The sequence below is a fragment of the Pseudoliparis swirei genome, chromosome 15 (genome assembly GCF_029220125.1).
Source record: "Pseudoliparis swirei isolate HS2019 ecotype Mariana Trench chromosome 15, NWPU_hadal_v1, whole genome shotgun sequence".
NCBI lineage: Eukaryota > Metazoa > Chordata > Actinopteri > Perciformes > Liparidae > Pseudoliparis > Pseudoliparis swirei.
The window spans coordinates 22,376,988-22,399,487 of record NC_079402.1 but is presented as its reverse complement, the minus strand read 5'-3'; the positions used below and the strand labels follow the sequence as shown (position 1 = coordinate 22,399,487).

At 44.9% G+C, this 22,500-nt stretch overlaps 2 protein-coding genes across 8 annotated transcripts in view; one reads left to right on the top strand and one right to left on the bottom strand.

Annotated features, from left to right (window-relative positions):
• The window catches only part of LOC130205527 (electrogenic sodium bicarbonate cotransporter 4-like), a 30,636-nt gene extending 26,436 nt beyond the window's left edge, over positions 1–4,200 (top strand). For 3 of the 7 annotated variants that reach the window (XM_056432959.1, XM_056432957.1, XM_056432954.1), the window contains 4 exons: positions 508–648; positions 1,720–1,820; positions 2,978–3,012; positions 3,780–4,199. In XM_056432959.1, the coding sequence (XP_056288934.1) occupies positions 508–648; positions 1,720–1,818 (240 nt within the window). In that variant the 3' untranslated portion in view covers positions 1,819–1,820; positions 2,978–3,012; positions 3,780–4,199. Of the gene's footprint in view, positions 1–507; positions 649–728; positions 1,148–1,719; positions 1,821–2,977; positions 3,013–3,694 lie in introns of those variants that run through there. The other 4 variants (XM_056432961.1, XM_056432956.1, XM_056432955.1 and 1 more) reach the window with 4 other exon arrangements.
• Positions 4,201–5,490: 1,290 nt separating this feature from the next.
• LOC130205731 (seizure 6-like protein) overlaps positions 5,491–22,500 on the bottom strand; it is a 45,985-nt gene continuing 28,975 nt past the window's right edge. Inside the window, exons 13-17 of the mRNA XM_056433228.1 lie at positions 21,113–21,307; positions 19,529–19,564; positions 8,683–8,797; positions 7,702–7,872; positions 5,491–7,500 (exon numbers count right to left, since the gene is read on the bottom strand). Coding sequence (XP_056289203.1) covers positions 7,458–7,500; positions 7,702–7,872; positions 8,683–8,797; positions 19,529–19,564; positions 21,113–21,307 — 560 coding nt within the window. The 3' untranslated portion in view covers positions 5,491–7,457. The remainder of the gene's footprint in view (positions 7,501–7,701; positions 7,873–8,682; positions 8,798–19,528; positions 19,565–21,112; positions 21,308–22,500) is intronic.

The window sequence follows — 22,500 nt, the reverse complement described above, 5'->3', positions numbered from 1 at the left end:
CTTGAACGCCTCCTCCTTGTAGAGCCTGTATTCACAGCATGGTCCCTGAACGCCTCCTCCTTGTAGAGCCTGTATTCACCGCGTGGTCCCTGAACGCCTCCTCCTTGGAGAGCCTGTATTCACAGCGCGGTCCCTGAACGCCTCCTCCTTGTAGAGCCTGTATTCACCGCGTGGTCCCTGAACGCCTCCTCCTTGTAGAGCCTGTATTCACCGCGTGGTCCCTGAACGCCTCCTCCTTGTAGAGCCTGTATTCACCGCATGGTCCCTGAACGCCTCCTCCTTGTAGAGCCTGTATTCACCGCGTGGTCCCTGAACGCCTCCTCCTTGTAGAGCCTGTATTCACCGCGTGGTCCCTGAACGCCTCCTCCTTGTAGAGCCTGTATTCACCGCGTGGTCCCTGAACGCCTCCTCCTTGTAGAGCCTGTATTCACCGCGTGGTCCCTGAACGCCTCCTCCTTGTAGAGCCTGTATTCACAGCGTGGTCCCTGAACGCCTCCCCCTGAACAGATCCTGGGTCTGCTGGTGGTCAGGAAGCTGCTGGACTTCATGTTCTCGCAGCACGACCTCGCCTGGCTGGACGACATCCTGCCGGAGAAAGACAAGAAGAAGAAGGAGAAGAAGAAGGCGGAGCCTGAGAGCGACGAGGAGGTGAGGAGGCGAGCGCGAGGCGATAGCACCGCGTGTGCGTCCGTGCTCTGGTACTAACACGCGTGTGTTTCTGCTCTCAGTGTTGCTGAGCTCGTCTCGTTGTCCCTCCCACTGTTGTTGTTGTTTGTTTTTTTGTGTTTTTTGTCGACATAATTCCTGCGTAAAGTAAAGTCGTGTTGGAGGTGAAACGTAATCCACGAGTCCTGAAGTTTAAATTAAAAACATTTAAAAGAAGAAGGATCACAAAACTCTGTACTGTCGCTTTAAATCTGCTCCTGTGTCATTTATAGACTTTAAGTTATATATAATATGTTTTTTGACTCAAAGCATCTTCTATTCTTCTCTCAGCCAACTTTTTAATTTATTTTCATTTCTTCATTATATTAATTTATTTTCTGTGTTGTTGTTTGTTTTTAACTCTTCTGTCAACATTCGTTTCATGTTGTTGTTTATTTTTGCTCTTTTCTTCGTGTTGTTTACCTGGAACTCTTCTGTAAACACAATAAACAAATAAATAAAAACAGGGGGATCACAGAATATAAATATTGTCATTTTAATCATAATAAATCCTCCGTAACGAACCGGCTGTAGCTTCAACACAGGGACTACTTTAGGTGGAGGGATCTTCAACACAGGGACTACTTTAGGTGGAGGGATCTTCAACACAGGGACTACTTTAGGTGGAGGGATCTTCAACACAGGGACTACTTTAGGTGGAGGGATCTTCAACACAGGGACTACTTTAGGTGGAGGGATCTTCAACACAGGGACTACTTTAAGTGGAGGCATCTTCAACACAGGGACTACTTTAGGTGGAGGGATCTTTAACACAGGGACTACTTTAGGTGGAGGGATCTTCAACACAGAGACTACTTTAGGTGGAGGGATCTTCAACACAGGGACTACTTTAGGTGGAGGGATCTTCAACACAGGGACTACTTTAGGTGGAGGGATCTCCACGAGGTGAACAGGTCAAATGATGATGTCACTAATAAAGAAACGAGGACTCTTATTCTTTTAAGTCCCAGTGTTTCCTGCATGCCGACCACTTCCTGTGTCTGTGTCCCTCAGCCCGGTAGCTCCGCCCCCTCTCCAGTGAAGATTCCCATGGAGGCCCTGGAGCCCCTCCCCCTTCCACGTTGCCCCTCCCACTCACAACCAAACCTCTGACTGTGAGTACGGCCCCGCCCCCTTCATCTGATCTCATTTAATGAATGTAAACGATGGAGCTTTGCTATAATAATAATAATAATAATAATATACACTACCGTTCAAAAGTTTGGGGTCATCCAGACAATTTCGTGTCTTCCATGAAAACTCACTTTTATTTATAAATGAATTAAACATTTCATAGAACATATAGTCAAGACATTGACAAGGTTAGAAATAATGATTAATATTTGAAGTATGAATTTTGTTCTTCAAACTTCAAGCTCAAAGGAAGGCCAGTTGTAGAGCTTATATCACCAGCATAACTGTTTTCAGCTGTGCTAGCATAATTGCACAGGTTTTCTAATCAGACATTAGTCTTCTAAGGCGATAACACAATGTACCATTAGAACACTGGAGTGATGATGAAATGGGCCTCTATACACCTCTGGAGATATGTCATTAGAAACCAGACGTTTCCACCTAGAATAGTCATTTACCACATTAACAATGTATAGAGTGTATTTATGATTAATGTTATCTTTATTGAAAAAACAGTGCTTTACTTTGAAAAATAAAGACATTTCTAAGTGACCCCAAACTTTTGAACGATAGTGTATATATATATATATATATATATATATATATGTTATTATAATATTATTATTATTATTATTATATATTTTATTTTTGTTTTACTTCATAGACATATTTTTATGCAATGTTACATTATAATTTATAAATTATAAAAAACTATTATAGACAAGTAAAATGTAATAAAGATGTCATAGTATAATATATATATACATACATATATACACATATACATATATGTATATATACATATATATATTTAGATAAATATAAATAAACATATACACATATTTATTTATAAATATATGTTTATATATATATAAATATATATATACATTTATATATAAATATACATATAATTATATATGAATATATGTATATTTATATATAAATATATGTATATTTATAAATATAAAAACATATATTACACATTATTATTATTGTATTATTATACATTATATACGTATATAAATATATATATATATACATATATTTATACAAAAATAGACATATATGTATATATAAATATATGTATATTTATAAATATATATATATATTTATCTGCTGTATGTGTGTTTTCTTACAGAAGATGAACTCCAATCAAAATGATTTAGACTACAGGTACTGAAGCTGCACCTGACCTCTGACCCTCACCTGACCTCTCACCTGACCTCTGACCCTCACCTGACCTCTGACTTCTCACCTGACCTCTGACCTCTCACCTGACCTCTGACTTCTCACCTGACCTCTCACCTGACCTCTGACCCTCACCTGACCTCTGACTTCTCATCTGACCTCTGACCTGACCTCTGACTTCTCACCTGACCTCTGACCTCTCACCTGACCTCTGACCCTCACCTGACCTCTGACTTCTCATCTGACCTCTGACCTGACCTCTCACCTGACTTCTGACCCTAACCTGACCTCTGACCCCTTCAGACCTGTGTTGGACGATTATTAAACAATGACGTTTCGTTTGTACTGTTAGAACTACAAAGTCCTACAGTTTGGAACTACAGCTCCCACAATGCACTGGGACTGAGACGTTCCATCCTCATAATTCACCCGTAACACATCATAACCTTCGCATTGATTATTATTTATTTGTTTGCGTGTTATTCGCAGAACTCAAAAAGTATTAAACCGAATCGCATGAAATGTGATATGCGCTCTACGGAGCGCCCGTTGTCGTTTAATATGAATTAATACTTGAAGAATATGTGTTAGACTAATATGTAAACACCCAGATTCATCCTGAACACACAATACCCATCAGCCCCTGCTCCATCTCATTACCCATCAGCCCCTGCTCCGTCTCATTACCCATCAGCCCCTGCAGCACACACCTGTCGGCCTCTACCTCAGTAACTGACCTGCTGGTTCCACAGCGTCACGCTGCACCTGAGGATCTCCTGCCCCCCCCCCCCACGACCCCCACGACCCCCACACCCCCAGGTGAGCATCCGGGTGGAGTCGGACTTCGAGGATCCGGACTTCTTCTCACAGCGCCACCTACAGGTCCTCCAGGTCCCTCAGAACCTTCAGGACCACCAGAACCTTCAGGACCACCAGAACCTTCAGGACCACCAGGACCGGAGACCTGCGGCGGGAAAGAACAAAGACTTCAAGAAATGCCACGCTCACTTTAGTGACCCTGAGACCATGTAGACACACACACACACACAGAGACACACACACACAGACAGACACACACACACACACACACACACACACACACAGACAGACAGACAGACAGACAGACAGACAGACAGACAGACAGACAGACAGACAGACAGACAGACAGACAGACAGACAGACAGACAGACAGACAGACAGACAGACAGACAGACAGACACACACACACACAGACAGACACACACACACACACAGACACACACACACACACACACACACACACACACACACACACACACACACACACACACACACACACACACACACACACAGACACACACACACAGACAGACACACACAGACACACACACAGACACACACACACACAGACACACACAGACAGACACACACAGACACACACACACACACACACACACAGAGACACACACAGACAGACACACACACAGACACAGACACACACACACAGACACACACACACAGACACACAGACAGACACACAAACAGACACACACACACACGCTTCACGTGTCATCAGTTATTGATCATCAGTTATTGATTGGTTGGTTGATCCTCAGGATGTTTCATGTTCATCATGTAATAAAAGTATTTATACTGAAATGTACTTTATACTTCTCTCTCTGTATATATACAGGACTGTCTCAGAAAATTAGAATATTGTGATGAAGTTCTTTATTTTCTGGAATGCAATTAAAAAAACAAAAATGTCATGCATTCTGGATTCATTACAAATCAACTGAAATATTGCAAGCCTTTTATTCTGATTTATTGCTGATTATGGCTTACAGCTTAAGAAAACTCAAATATCCTATCTCTAAATATTAGAATATCATGAAAAAGTATACTAGTAGGGTATTAAACAAATCACTTGAATTGTCTAATTAACTCGAAACACCTGCAAGGGTTTCCTGAGCCTTGACAAACACTCAGCTGTTATAAATCTTTTTTTTTACTTGGTCTGAGGAAATATTAAAATTTTATGAGATAGGATTTTAGAGTTTTCTTAAGCTGTAAGCCATAATCAGCAATATTAAAAGAATAAAAGGCTTGCAATATTTCAGTTGATTTGTAATGAATCCAGAATGCATGACATTTTTGTTTTTTTAATTGCATTACAGAAAATAAAGAACTTTATCACAATATTCTAATTTTCTGAGACAGTCCTGTATATATATTATATATATATATATATTATCAATAGTTGAGCTTCAAGCAATAAAGAAAAATAAAATATATATATTTTTTAACTTAACACATTTATACAAAACATCTTAAATCTCGGGTTGTAAATCAAAATCAATTTAAATGTTTATATTTAAATAAATAAGAGACTAAGTTTAACCCATAAACAGTTTTGATGTCAAAATAAACCAAATAAATATGAAAATAAATTAAATCTGACAGAAAATAATTCATCAGACTAGAAATTATTTAGTTCTTTTTTATTAAAGATTTATTTGTTAACATAATGAGAATGTACATTTATCAATGAACAACCAGAAATAAATAAACACGCCACACACACCGGACCCCGGGGGCCGGACCTGGAGGACCTGGACCTGGAGGATCTGGACCTGAGGCCCTGATCCTCCACGTGACGACAGCTAGGAGACTGCAGGCCGGTGGTGAGTTCAGGGACCGCAGGACACGGTGAACCACAAGGAGGTCCCCCAGGCCACCGGACGTTTAAAGTTGTAATCCTTAAGAAGTTTTATTAATAAACTTTTTCTATAAACAATATCCAACTACAGGCAGATTGTCATGTTTCTGACGGTCCTTGAACACATCATGTGTGATGAGAATAATGAGCATATCCAACATGTGGCGCTCCGTTAGTCACAGAACCACCAGAACCACCAGAACCACCAGGACCACCAGAACCACGTTCACAGTAAAAGGTTTAAAGTGCATTATTAATGTCACAATAACTCAAAGTGATTCTGCACCGTCATCGGAGGAGTCCTGTTGCCATGGCGACGCAGCGAGAAATGAGGCCACGAGAAACGTGTGAAAAATAAATAAATATATATTTATATATATTTATTTATATATATATACAGACACCAGTATTGCCACACAGAAAATAACTCAAAATATTTTACTCAGAGTCCTCACATGAAGCAGACTTCTATACAACCGGAGGAGTCGCCCCCTGGTGGTCAGGAGAGAGAATGCAGCTTTAACACATGAAGCAGAGACTTCTATACAACCAGAGGAGTCGCCCCCTGGTGGCCAGGAGGGAGAATGCAGCTTTAACACATGAAGCAGACTTCTATACAACCAGAGGAGTCGCCCCCTGGTGGTCAGGAGAGAGAATGCAGCTTCAACACATGATCATAGACTTCTATACAACCAGAGGAGTCACCCCCTGGTGGTCAGGAGAGAGAATGCAGCTTTAACACATGAAGCATAGACTTCTATACAACCAGAGGAGTCGCCCCTGGTGGCCAGGAGAGAGAATGCAGCTTCAACACATGAAGCATAGACTTCTATACAACCAGAGGAGTCGCCCCCTGGTGGTCAGGCGGGAGAATGCAGCTTTAACATATGAAGCATATACTTCTATACAACCAGGAGTCGCCCCCTGGTGGTCAGGAGAGAGAATGCAGCTTTAACACTCTTAAAGAAAGCGTTGCATAAATAAATAAACCTTAAATATAATAAATGTTTAAGGTTTACAACTTTAACTTCTTTCTGGATTATTTTTCACTCGTCTCATATTAGACAAAAATACTGTAAAAGTGCTTCAGTCACCCACTGACTCCTCCTCCTCCTCCTCCTCCTCCTTCTTCTTCTTCTTCTTCTTCTTCTTCTTCTTCTTCTTCTTCTTCTTCTTCTTCTTCTTCTTCTTCTTCTTCTCCTCTCTCATTTACCATCAAGCAAAATAAAAGGAGGAGGAGGAGGAGGACAGGATCAATGGGCTTGCTTCTCGTCGGACATCATCTATTTGTATTTACACGCCTCCTCCGAGAAGGAGGGAGGAGGTGAGGAGGTGAGAAAGGAGGAGGCAAGGAGGAAGGAGGGAGGAGTTGAGGAGTTAGGAGGGAAGAAGGAGGAGATGAGGAGGTAAGGAGATGAGGAGGAAGGAGGTGAGGAGGTGAGGCAGGAGGAGGTGAGGAGGGAGGAGGTGAGGAGATGAGGATGGAGGAGGTGAGGAGATGAGGAGGTGAGGAAGGAGGAGGGAGGAGATGAGGAGGGAGGAGGTGAGGAAGGAGGAGGGAGGAGATGAGGAGGGAGGAGGTGAGGAGGTGAGGAAGGAGGAGATGAGGAGGGAGGAGGTGAGGAAGGAGGAGATGAGGAGGTGAGGAAGGAGGAGATGAGGAGGGAGGAGGTGAGGAGGTGAGGAAGGAGGAGATGAGGAGGGAGGAGGTGAGGAAGGAGGAGATGAGGAGTTAGGACGGCGTCTCATATCGAGACTTCATATTCTCGAGTGTCCTGTAAGAGAAGAGAAGACGAGTTGACCTTTGACCTTTGGCCTGTGAAGCTTTAAGGAACCCAAGAAAGAGTTCCGCTCAGACTCTGATCTCCATGGCAACAGTGTCACATGACCAGGCCTGCGTCAGGCTTCACTTCTTCGTCTCCTTTGTGAAGCGTTATGGAAAATGTTTTCATGTTTGTCTTTGTGTGGATTTTCACTTTGAGACGTTGAGATGAAGATGAAGATGAAGAACAGATTTCTGAGAGAGGAAGACGAGACGCAGCCCCCCCGTCTCGTAGAGCGGGTTGTCGAACTCCGTCTCCACGGTGATCTGTCGGTACGGGTGAGGGTAGATGAGGGGAAGCCTCAGGTTGGAGTGGAACCGGCACCTAAAGCACCACGAGGTCAGAGGTCAGAGGTCAAGAAGATTACCTCATACCTATATAAATACATGTATTAAATATATATTAGGGCTGTGAAACGATAACAATTTTTAATCAGGTTAATCACAGGTTTCTGTGGATTAATCATGATTAATCACATATATACATTTACAGGGCTCTCAAGACAGGCAAGAGCTCCGAGAAGAGTTGTTGACGGGGTGGGGGGGGGGGGGGAGCGCGAGACGGAGATCTGAGTCGTGTTAACGCGACACTAGAGACAGAATGACACGCTGCTGGAGAGACGACCAACAACAGACGGATTGGAAGCTCATTCTGCGCATGCGTTAAATGTGTTAAAAAAACCCACCTAATTAATCCTATAATTTAATTAACTGAGTTAACGCGTTATTTTTCACAGCACTAATATATATATAAATACATTTATTTATGTCTAGAAAAATATTAAAAACATAATATATAAATACAAATGTATAAAGAGAATGTATGAATAAATAGAAAATATATAAAATAGATATAAAATAAATAATATATATATGTAAATATTTAAAAATATATATATAAATACATATATATAAAGAAAATGTTTGTAAAAAAAATATATGTGTAAAATAATATATATATATAAAAGATACAAATACAAAATATATCTATATATAAATACATACATATATAAATATATAACTAACAATTTAACAATACATATGAATTTTAAAAAAATTAAACATTTAAAAAACACTATAAATTGCTATAACAAAGTAAAAGTATATCATGCACTGAGTGTGGCGATGACCTCACCGCGTGACGTAGACATAAGCTCCGCCCACCAGCGCCGACAGCAGCAGCACCAGGATGAAGATGGCCAACGCGATGTTCCCCCCGTCCAGCCCCGAGCCCACCGGCGCCTCGGCCACTGAGACAGGTAAACAAACACACAGGTAAACAAACTCACAGGTAAACAAACTCACAGGTAAACAAACACACAGGTAAACACACACACACAGGTAAACACACACACAGGTAAACAAACTCACAGGGAGAAAAACACACAGGTAAACAAACTCACAGGTAAACAAACACACAGGTAAACAAACTCACAGGTAAACAAACACACAGGTAAACAAACTCACAGGGAGACAAACACACAGGTAGACAAACACACAGGTAAACAAACACACAGGTAAACAAACACACACAGGTAAACACACACACAGGTAAACACACACACAGGTAAACAAACTCACAGGGAGAAAAACACACAGGTAAACAAACTCACAGGTAAACAAACTCACAGGTAAACAAACACACAGGTAAACAAACTCACAGGGAGACAAACACACAGGTAAACACACACACACAGGTAAACACACACACACACAGGTAAACAAACTCACAGGGAGAAAAACACACAGGTAAACAAACTCACAGGTAAACAAACACACAGGTAAACAAACTCACAGGGAGAAAAACACACAGGTAAACAAACTCACAGGTAAACAAACACACAGGTAAACAAACTCACAGGTAAACAAACTCAGGTAAACAAACACACAGGTAAACAAACTCACAGGGAGACAAACACACAGGTAGACAAACACACAGGTAAACAAACACACAGGTAAACAAACACACACAGGTAAACACACACACAGGTAAACACACACACAGGTAAACAAACTCACAGGGAGAAAAACACACAGGTAAACAAACTCACAGGTAAACAAACTCACAGGTAAACAAACACACAGGTAAACAAACTCACAGGGAGACAAACACACAGGTAAACACACACACACAGGTAAACACACACACACACAGGTAAACAAACTCACAGGGAGAAAAACACACAGGTAAACAAACTCACAGGTAAACAAACACACAGGTAAACAAACTCACAGGTAAACAAACTCACAGGTAAACAAACTCACAGGTAAACAAACACACAGGTAAACAAACTCACAGGGAGACAAACACACAGGTAAACACACACACACAGGTAAACAAACTCACAGGGAGAAAAACACACAGGTAAACAAACTCACAGGTAAACAAACACACAGGTAAACAAACACAGGTAAACAAACTCACACAGGTAAACACACAGACACAGGTAAACAAACTCACAGGTAAACAAACTCACAGGTAAACAAACACACAGGTAAACAAACACACAGGTAAACAAACTCACACAGGTAAACACACACACACAGGTAAACAAACTCACAGGTAAACAAACACACAGGTAAACAAACTCACAGGTAAACAAACACACAGGTAAACAAACTCACAGGGAGACAAACACACAGGTAAACACACACACACAGGTAAACACACACACACAGGTAAACAAACTCACAGGGAGAAAAACACACAGGTAAACAAACTCACAGGTAAACAAAGACACAGGTAAACAAACTCACAGGTAAACAAACTCACAGGTAAACACACACACACACAGGTAAACACACACACACAGGTAAACAAACACACAGGTAAACAAACACACACGTAAACACACACACAGGTAAACACACAAACACAGGTAAACACACACACACAGGTAAACAAACACACAGGTAAACAAACACACACAGGTAAACAAACTCACAGGGAGACAAACACACAGGTAAACAAACACACACAGGTAAACACACACACACAGGTAAACACACACACAGGTAAACACACACACACAGGTAAACACACACACACAGGTAAACAAACACACAGGTAAACAAACACACACAGGTAAACAAACTCACAGGGAGACAAACACACAGGTAAACACACACACACAGGTAAACAAACACACAGGTAAACACACACACAAAGGTAAACAAACACACAGGTAAACAAACTCACAGGTAAACAAACACAGGTAAACAAACTCACAGGTAAACAAACTCACAGGTAAACAAACACACAGGTAAACAAACTCACAGGGAGACAAACACACAGGTAAACACACACACAGGTAAACAAACTCACAGGTAAACAAACTCACAGGTAAACAAACTCACAGGTAAACAAACACACAGGTAAACAAACTCACAGGTAAACAAACTCACAGGTAAACAAACACACAGGTAAACAAACTCACAGGGAGACAAACCCACAGGTAAACACACACACAGGTAAACACACACACAGGTAAACAAACTCACAGGTAAACAAACTCACAGGTAAACACACACACAGGTAAACAAACTCACAGGTAAACAAACACACAGGTAAACACACACACACACAGGTAAACACACACACAGGTACACAAACACACAGGTAAACAAACTCACAGGTAAACAAACTCACAGGTAAACAAACACACAGGTAAACACACACACACAGGTAAACAAACACACAGGTAAACAAACACACAGGTAAACACACACACAGGTAAACACACACACAGGTAAACAAACTCACAGGTAAACAAACTCACAGGTAAACAAACACACAGGTAAACAAACACACAGGTAAACAAACACACAGGTAAACACACACACAGGTAAACAAACACACAGGTAAACAAACACACAGGTAAACAAACACACAGGTAAACAAACTCACAGGTAAACACACACACAGGTAAACACACACACACAGGTAAACAAACACAGGTAAACACACACAGGTAAACAAACACACAGGTAAACAAACACACAGGTAAACAAACACACAGGTAAACACACACACAGGTAAACAAACACACAGGTAAACAAACACACAGGTAAACAAACACACAGGTAAACACACACAGGTAAACAAACACACAGGTAAACACACACACACAGGTAAACACACACACAGGTAAACAAACTCACAGGTAAACAAACTCACAGGTAAACAAACACACAGGTAAACAAACACACAGGTAAACAAACACACAGGTAAACAAACACACAGGTAAACAAACACACAGGTAAACACACACACAGGTAAACAAACTCACAGGTAAACAAACACACAGGTAAACACACACACACAGGTAAACACACACACAGGTAAACAAACTCACAGGTAAACAAACACACAGGTAAACAAACACACAGGTAAACAAACACACAGGTAAACAAACACACAGGTAAACAAACACAGGTAAACAAACACACAGGTAAACAAACACACAGGTAAACACATACACGGGTAAACAAACACACAGGTAAACAAACACACAGGTAAACACACACAGGTAAACAAACACACAGGTAAACAAACACACAGGTAAACAAACTCACAGGTAAACAAACTCACAGGGAGACAAACACACAGGTAAACAAACACACAGGTAAACAAACTCACAGGTAAACAAACACACAGGTAAACAAACTCACAGGTAAACAAACACACAGGTAAACAAACTCACAGGTAAACAAACACACAGGTAAACAAATACACAGGTAAACAAACACACAGGTAAACACACACACAGGTAAACAAACTCACAGGTAAACAAACACACAGGTAAACAAACACACAGGTAAACACACACACAGGTAAACAAACACACAGGTAAACACACACACAGGTAAACAAACACACAGGTAAACAAACACACAGGTAAACACACACACAGGTAAATAAACACACAGGTAAACAAACTCACAGGTAAACAAACTCACAGGGAGACAAACACACAGGTAAACAAACACACAGGTAAACAAACTCACAGGGAGAAAAACATACAGGTAAACAAACACACAGGTAAACAAACACACAGGTAAACAAACACACAGGTAAACAAACTCACAGGTAAACAAACTCACAGGGAGACAAACACACAGGCAAACAAACACACAGGTAAACAAACTCACAGGTAAACAAACACACAGGTAAACAAACTCACAGGTAAACAAACACACAGGTAAACAAACACACAGGTAAACAAACACACAGGTAAACACACACACAGGTAAACAAACACACAGGTAAACAAACTCACAGGTAAACAAACACACAGGTAAGCAAACACACAGGTAAACACACACAGGTAAACAAACACACAGGTAAACACACACACAGGTAAACAAACACACAGGTAAACAAACACACAGGTAAACAAACACACAGGTAAACACACACACAGGTAAACAAACACACAGGTAAACAAACACACAGGTAAACAAACACACAGGTAAACACACACACAGGTAAACAAACACATAGGTAAACAAACTCACAGGTAAACAAACACACAGGTAAACAAACACACAGGTAAACACACACACAGGTAAACAAACACACAGGTAAACACACACACAGGTAAACAAACACACAGGTAAACAAACACACAGGTAAACAACACACAGGTAAACACACTTGCTTTTGCTTGTAGTTGTCCATCGAAGCCGATGATGACGTCCACTTCTGACTTTCAGCGGTGAGTTTTCTGGTGGCTGTATAGTCCTCTCCTGGATCCACAGGTCTTGTCGCAGGTGGGACATGCGTATGTAGTAGTGGTGGTCCTGGCAACCTTGGTTGTTTTTCTTGTATGCCTTCTTTCCTGCCTCCTGGCTGTCCTCCTCCAGTGCTGTGGTCCCGTCTTGGCACATCTGACGCCAGGTGTTACGGTCAGCAGCCTCCAGGTCCCCTGGTCTGATTTTACATTTCTTTAGCGCTGTTTTTATCTGGTCTTTATAGCGCTTCTTCTGCCCTCCAGCAGAGCGCTGGCCTTGGGCGAGCTGGCCATACAGCACTTTGTGAGGCAGCCGATTGAGGGGCATCCTTATAACGTGCCCCAGCCATCGTAGCTGGTAGTGGGTGATGGTGGCCTCCATGCTCCTACAGCCTGCTCTCCTGAGGATCTCGGTGTGTGGCACTCGGTCACGCCAAGTGATTCCTAGCATTCGCTGGAGACAGCGGATGTGAAAATGCTCCAGGGACTTCACATGGCGGCTGTAAGTGACCCAGGCTTCACAACTGTACAGGAGGGTGGTGATGCACACTGCTTGATACACAGAGATTTTTGTATGGAGGTATAAGTTCTTGTTTTGAAAGACCCGCGCCTGAGTCTCCCAAAGGGAGCTGATGCTTGCCTGGTTCTGTTCTGGATCTCCTTGTCGATGTTATTGTCCTCAGAGAGGATACTCCGAGGTATTTGAATGATGGTACTACAGATAGATGCTTATCATTGATGCTGAAGATGGGTGGCGTGGGTGGGATGTTGGTGCTCCACTGACAGACTACCTCTGTTTTGGTGATGTTGATGGTCAGCCCCATCCTGCTGTAAGCCTTCACAGCTGCATCCAGGACAGCCTGGAGGTCTTGTGGAGTGTGAGCCACCAGAGCGCAGTCATCTGCATACTGCAGCTCAAGGACCCTCACTCTGTGCAGCTTGGTGGTGGCCTGCAGCCTCCTGATGTTAAAGAGGTTGCCATCGAGCCTATAGACTACTGTCACCCCGCTGTTGTCCTCAATGTCCTTATGGAGAAGCTGGGTGACGCATAGGAGGAAGATGTTAAAGAGCACTGGTGCTAGTACACACCCCTGCCTGACCCCTGTGCACACAGGGAAGGAGGCAGACTCTTGTCCTCCTATTGTCACCCTAGCATTCATACCATCATGAAACTGTCGGAGGATGTTGACAAACTTGTTAGGGCATCCAAACCGGAGCAGGATGTCCCACAGTAGGTCTCTCTGCACAGTGTCGAAGGCTTTGGAGAGGTCGACAAAAGCCATAAACAGGTCTTGATGTTGCTCCCTGCACTTTTCCTGAAGCTGCCGGGCTGTGAAGACCATGTCGACTGTACTCCTGTTCTTCCTAAAGCCACACTGTGATTCTGGGAGCAATGCCTCTGTGATGTTGTTGAGTAGCCTCTGCAGCAGCACCTTGGCCAGGACCTTACCAGCAACAGCAAGGAGTGCTATACCCCTGTGGTTGCCACAGATGGTCTTGTCACCTTTGTTTTTATATATAGTGACAATTTTGGCATCTCTCCATTGCTGTGGGATGTTTTCATCAGCCCATACTTTAGTGATGTGTTGATGTAGCGCTCTTGTACAGAGGTAACCACCATGTTTAAGCAGTTCCGCAGGGATATTGTCCATGCCAGGAGACTTGTTGTTCTTCAGAGAGCGGACGGCTGACAGGACCTCCAGGAAGGTCGGGGTTGGTTAAGGTTGTCAATCGGTGGAAGTTCAGGCAGTTGATCCAGGATGGTGCGGTCTGCTTTAGAGTCCTGATTAAGCAGGGTATTAAAATGTTCAGCCCACCTCTCCAGTATACTGCTCTGGTCTTTAGGACTCTGAGCCCATCTGCGGTTTTAACAGGAGTGATGCAGTGGTTTGTTGGGCCGTAGATAGATTTGACTGCATTGTAAAAGTTATGCATATCATTTCTATCAGCGCAAGATTGGATTTCCTGTGCCTTCTCTGTCCACCACTTGTTTTGCATTGTCCGTAGGGTCTTTTGCACTTCACGCCTCGCCCTCTGCCATTGCTGTCTGGCGGTGCTCAATGAGGGTTTTTTCAGGGTTGCCTGGTGTGCTTTGTGCATGATGTTCAGTGAGTTACGGATGGTGTCTGAGTTATTGTCAAACCAGTCCTGGTGGTTTTGGTCTTATAGCCGATTGTGTGGGCTGCTGCTTCATGAAGGGCTGAGCTGATAGCGGTCCACTGTAGGTCTGTGTCATTCTCTCCTCTCAAGGTGAGTTCAAGCTCTTCAAGTTTGTCAGCCACGGAGCATCGGAACTCATTTCTTGTGCTGGTATCCTTCAGACGGGCACAGTCTAAGCGTCTCCCACTGACCCCACGTTTCCGCATGGGGGGGCGTACGCTCATGTGGACTTTGGCCACGATCATCCTGTGGTCTGTCCAGCATTCTGCACCTCTCATGGCCCGGCATATGAGAACGTCTTTGATGTCACAACGTCTCACGATGACATAGTCAATCAGGTGCCAATGTTTAGAGCGTGGGTGCATCCATGATGTTTTATATTTGGTCTTTGCTGGAAGATGGTGTTGGTTATGGTCAGGTTGTGCTCAGAGCAGAGAGTAAGTAATCTCATGCCATTTGAGTTGGCCTGACCAATACCATGCCTGCCAAGCACTCCTTTCCATATCCTGTCACTCTGCCCCACACGAGCATTGAAGTCCCCAAGGAGGAGGATCTTGTCGGTCTTGGGGATCCGGTGGAGAGCCTCATCCAGTGACTGATAGAATGAGTCTTTAACCTCAGTGTCGGATGGCAGTGTTGGCGCATACACACTAAGAAGTGTAGCAAAGCGGTTCTTCGCCAGGGGGATACGGAGGGTCATCAGTCTTTCACTGATGCCCACAGGTGTTTCAGTGAGTCTTGGTAGCAGTGTATTCTTGATGGCCAGTCCCACACCGTGCAGATGTTGTCCACCTGGGGGATAGCCTTTCCAGAAGAAGGTGTAACCAGACCCTTCCTCTATCAGCGACCCTTCATCAAGGAGCCTGGTCTCGCAAAGCGCGCGATGTCGATGTTGTAACGCCTCAGCTCGGCCGCAATCAGTGCTGTTCTTCTGTGAGGTCTTTCGGTTCTGCCATAGGAGTCCAGGAGGGTTCTTACGTTCCATGTTGCCAGTTTTAGGTTTTGGGTTTTTTTTCTGTTTCGACCGCAGAAGTGGAATGACCCGACAGGTGCGGTAGCCTGTCCAGGTGCGAGTTGAGTGGGCATTTTTAGGCCACCTTTCTAGGCCCCTCCTCGGATTGAGGTGAGCAGTGTGGTCCCTAAATAGGGGCTGCTCAGTCACACAGGGTGCTGCCGAGATCAGCTGCCACTCAGTCCCAGCTGATAGCGACCAATATCCTGTGCCGCTGACGTGCAGGGCTCTGACTAGAAGCTCCCAGTCTATTCAAACCTGCTCCCGTCGCCAGTTGCCCCAACGCCGCCAGTCTTCAACCAGATGTGGATCCAGAGTATTCACCGTGGTCAGAGGTGGATACCTGCGCAAAGAGATTATTTACAGTGCCGTTGGAGGCGCGCTATCCCCAGTAGCACTATCTTCGCCATGGTGAGGTACATCTGGTGGCATGGGTGAGCCCAGGACGACCAGTTCCCCATCCTGGCTGCAGGAGGCTGCCGGGTCCTGGCTATGTTTAGGCCCGCCTATTGCGCACCGCCAGTGCATTGCTTTTCTGTCGGGGTCTGCTCCCTTAGCCCTGCCTCAAGAGGCTAACCCACAAGGCAGTGGGGCTATCTGTCCATAGCTGGGGCAGTGGTTGATGGGTGCCAGGGCGTGTCCACCTTGTGGTGGGCCTGCACACCGCATCTCTGGGGCCCACTGCTGCTCCGAGATCCCCTGCAGTTTAGCCTGGGACCGCAGGGTACCCAGTTACCATGTGTGGCCACGAGGAGGCACTGCAGGAGGTGGTGGAGAGGCTCTGGACTGGCAGAGGAGACTTACGCTCTCGGCTCCTCTTTTCACCCCCTATGAGGGAGCTAGCCAGCGGCGGTAGCTGAAAGCAGAGAGTTGCAAGCAGAGGGCAGCATGCAACATGCAGCATGCACTAACTACAAGCACTTCTGCACTACTGCACTAGACGCTTCACAGCCACCCTGTGTGATGACACACACACACACACAGGTAAACACACACACAGGTAAACAAACACACAGGTAAACAATCACACAGGTAAACACACACACAGGTAAACAAACACACAGGTAAACAAACACACAGGTAAACAAACACACAGGTAAACACACACACAGGTAAACAAACTCACAGGGAGACAAACACACAGGTAAACACACACACAGGTAAACAAACACACAGGTAAACAAACTCACAGGTAAACAAACACACAGGTAAACAAACACACAGGTAAACAAACTCACAGGTAAACAAACACACAGGTAAACAAACACACAGGTAAACACACACAGGTAAACACACACACAGGTAAACAAACTCACAGGTAAACAAACACACAGGTAAACAAACACACAGGTAAACAAACTCACAGGTAAACAAACACACAGGTAAACACACACACACAGGTAAACAAACTCACAGCTAAACAAACTCACAGGTAAACAAACACACAGGTAAACAAACACACAGGTAAACAAACACACAGGTAAACACATACACGGGTAAACAAACACACAGGTAAACAAACACACAGGTAAACACATACATGGGTAAACAAACACACAGGTAAACAAACACACAGGTAAACAAACTCACAGGTAAACAAACTCTCAGGTAAACAAACACACAGGTAAACAAACTCACAGGTAAACAAACTCACAGGGAGACAAACACACAGGTAAACAAACACACAGGTAAACAAACTCACAGGTAAACAAACACACAGGTAAACAAACTCACAGGTAAACAAACACACAGGTAAACAAACTCACAGGTAAACAAACACACAGGTAAACAAATACACAGGTAAACAAACACACAGGTAAACACACACACAGGTAAACAAACACACAGGTAAACAAACTCACAGGTAAACAAACACAGGTAAACAAACACACAGGTAAACACACACACAGGTAAACAAACACACAGGTAAACAAACACACAGGTAAACAAACTCACAGGTAAACAAACACACAGGTAAACACACACACAGGTAAACAAACTCACAGGGAGAAAAACACACAGGTAAACAAACTCACAGGTAAACAAACTCACAGGTAAACAAACACACAGGTAAACAAACTCACAGGTAAACAAACTCACAGGTAAACAAACACACAGGTAAACAAACACACAGGTAAACAAACACACAGGTAAACAAACACACAGGTAAACACACACACAGGTAAACAAACACACAGGTAAACAAACACACAGGTAAACAACACTCAGGTAAACACACACACAGGTAAACACACACACAGGTAAACAAACACACAGGTAAACAAACACACAGGTAAACACACACACAGGTAAACAAACACACAGGTAAACAAACACACAGGTAAACACACACACAGGTAAACACACACACAGGTAAACAAACATACAGGTAAACAATCACACAGGTAAACACACACAGGTAAACACACACACAGGTAAACAAACATACAGGTAAACAATCACACAGGTAAACACACACAGGTAAACACACACACAGGTAAACAAACACACAGGTAAACAAACACACAGGTAAACAAACACACAGGTAAACAAACTCACAGGTAAACACACACACAGGTAAACAATCACACAGGTAAACACACACAGGTAAACACACACAGGTAAACAAACACACAGGTAAACAAACACACAGGTAAACAAACACACAGGTAAACAAACTCACAGGTAAACACACACACAGGTAAACACACAGGTAAACACACAGGTAAACACACAGGGAAACACAAACAGGTAAACACACAGGGAAACACACACAGGTAAACACACACAGGTAAACACACAGGTAAACACACAGGTAAACACACACAGGTAAACACACACAGGTAAACACACAGGTAAACACACAGGTAAACACACAGGTAAACACACACAGGTAAACACACACAGGTAAACACACAGGTAAACACACAGGTAAACACACAGGTAAACACACAGGGAAACACACACAGGTAAACACACAGGTAAACACACAGGTAAACACACAGGTAAACACACACAGGTAAACACACACAGGTAAACACACAGGTAAACACGTGGTGCAGGCGGCTGTGTCTCACCCTCCAGGGCGCGGCTGATGAAGCATTCCTTGTTCGCTGCAAGACATGAGAGACATCACAACACACTGCAGTCTCTCTCCTGACCACCAGGGGGCTCCTCTGGTTGTATAGAAGATTCAAGATTCAAGATTCAAGATGTTTTATTTGTCACATACACACACAGGGTGTGCAGTGAAATGAAAGTGGCAATGCTCAGCAGGAATGTGCAAGGGCAACAAGTACACACTATTTACAATAAAAAACAACACAATATTTACAGTAAGTGTGTGTGTGTGTGTGTGTGCCTAAGAGGGGCAGTTGTGTGGGTCTATGTGGTGGTCCTGGTGAGGTCGGAGTTCACAGTCCTGATGGCCTGAGGAAAGAAACTCCGTCTCAGTCTCTCTGTTCTTGCAGCGTGACTACGGAGGCGCCTGCCTGACCGCAGCAGCTGAAACAGTCTGTTGTTGGGGTGGTGAGGATCCTTCATGATCCTGCCGGCTCTGGTTCTGCACCTCCTGGTGTACAAGTCCTGCAGGGTGGGAGTGTTCCAATAGTGCGCTCAGCCGAACGCACTACTCTCTGCAGAGCCTTCCTGTCCTGAGCGGAGCAGTTGCCAAACCAGGCTGTGATGCTTCCTGTCAGGACGCTCTCTACAGCTCCAGAGTAGAAGGACTGAAGGATCCTCTGGGAAACTTTAAATTTCCTCAGCTGCCTGAGGTGGTAGAGGCGCTGCCTTGCCTTTCTCACCAGAGTGTCTGTGTTTGTTGACCATGTCAGATCCTCGGTGATGTGGACTCCCAGGTATTTATACCCGCTCACCCTCTCCACAGTAGTCCCGTTAATCCCCAGTGGTGAGTACGTCCTCTGTTGTTGTACCCTCCTAAAGTCCACAATCAGCTCCTTAGTTTTGGTGACATTCATGATGAGGCTGTTGTCCTGGCAGAAGTATATGCTTCATGTGTTAAAGCTGCATTCTCTCTCCTGACCACCAGGGGGCGACTACTCTGGTTGCATAGAAGTCTATGCTTCATGTGTTAAAGCTGCATTCTCTCTCCTGACCACCAGGGGGCTCCTCTGGTTGTATAGAAGTCTATGTTCATGTGTTAAAGCTGCATTCTCTCTCCTGACCACCAGGGGGCGACTCCTCTGGTTGTATAGAAGTCTATGCTTCATGTGTTGAAGCTGCATTCTCTCCTGACCACCAGGGGGCTCCTCTGGTTGTATAGAAGTCTATGCTTCATGTGTTGAAGCTGCATTCTCTCTGCTGACCACCAGGGGGCGACTCCTCTGGTTGTATAGAAGTCTATGCTTCATGTGTTAAAGCTGCATTCTCTCTCCTGACCACCAGGGGGCTCCTCTGGTTGTATAGAAGTCTATGCTTCATGTGTTGAAGCTGCAGTCTCTCTCCTGACCACCAGCTTCTGTTGCTAACGTCATTAGCATGCTCAGCGTTTAGCTAACGGTCATTAGCATGCTCAGGGTTTAGCTAACGGTCATTAGCATGCTCAGGGTTTAGCTAACGGTCATTAGCTCAGGCTTCATCAATCCAATAGATATCGACGAGGTCATCAAAATAAAAACAATAAGACAAAATAAAGAGCTCACCCCTGCAGAGTGGGAGTGGGCCGCTCCAGAAGGACGGGTTACCCAGAATGCACTTGATGGCCATCTCCCCGATGAGCTCGTAACCCTGGTAACAGACCAAGGTGAGCGTCTCGGCCGGCAGGTACAGCCTCTTGGACAAGATCTGGTACCCGTTAGCCGGGAGGCCGGGGTTCTCACAGGAGACTGAGTCCTCCGCTGAGGAGGAGGAGGAGGAGGAGAGAAGAGGAGAGGAGGAGGAGAGGAGGAGGAGAGAAGAGGGAGAGGAGGAGAGGGAGAGGAGAGAAGAGGGAGAGGAGGAGGAGAGGAGAGGAGCAGGAGGAGGAGAGGAGGATGAGAGGAGAGGAGAGGAGGGGAGGAGAGAGGAGGAGAGAAAAGGACAGAGGAGGAGGAGGAGAGGAGAGGAGGAGAGAAGAGGAGAGGAGGAGGAGGAGAGGAGCAGGAGGAGGAGGAGAGGAGGAGGAGGAGAGAAGAGGAGGAGGATAGGAGGAGAGGAGAGGAGGAGAGAAGAAGAGAGGAGGAGGAGAGGAGGAGGAGAGAAGAGGAGAGGAGGAGAGGGAGAGGAGAGAAGAGGGAGAGGAGGAGGAGAGGAGGATGAGAGGAGAGGAGAGGAGGGGAGGAGAGAGGAGGAGAGAAAAGGACAGAGGAGGAGGAGGAGAGGAGAGGAGGAGAGAAGAGGAGAGAGGAGGAGGAGAGGAGGAGGAGGAGAGGAGCAGGAGGAGGAGGAGAGGAGGAGGAGGAGAGGAGGAGGAGGAGGAGGAGGAGAGGAGGAGGAGAAGAGAGGAGGAGGAGAGAAGAGGAGAGGAAGAGGAGGAGGAGGAGGAGAGGAGGAGGAGGAGGAGAGGAGGAGGAGAGGGAGAGGAGGAGGAGGATGAGGAGAGAAGAGGAGGGGAGAGGAGGAGGAGGAGAGGAGGAGGAGGAGGAGAGAGGAAGAGGAGAGAGAGGAAGAGGAGAGAGGAGGAGAAGGAGAGGAGGAGGAGAGAGGAAGAGGAGGAGAGGGAGAGGAGGAGGAGAGAGGAGGAGGAGAGGAGAGGAGGAGGAGAGGAAGAGGAGGAGGAGGAGAGAGGAGAGGAGGAGGAGAGGAGGAGAGGAGAGGAGGAGGAGGAGGAGAGGAGAGGAGGAGGAGGAGAGGAGGAGGAGGAGGAGAGGAGGAGAGGAGAGGAGGAGGAGGAGGAGAGGAGGAGAGGAGAGAGGAGGAGGAGGAGGAGGAGGAGGAGAGAGGAGGAGAGAGGAGAGGAGGAGAGGAGGAGAGGAGAGGAGGAGAGGAGGAGGAGGAGGAGGAGGAGGAGGAGAGGAGGAGGAGGAGGAGAGAGAGAGGAGAGGAGGAGGAGAGGAGGAGGAGAGGAGGAGGAGGAGGAGGAGGGGGAGTGGAGTAGAGTAGAGGAGAGGAG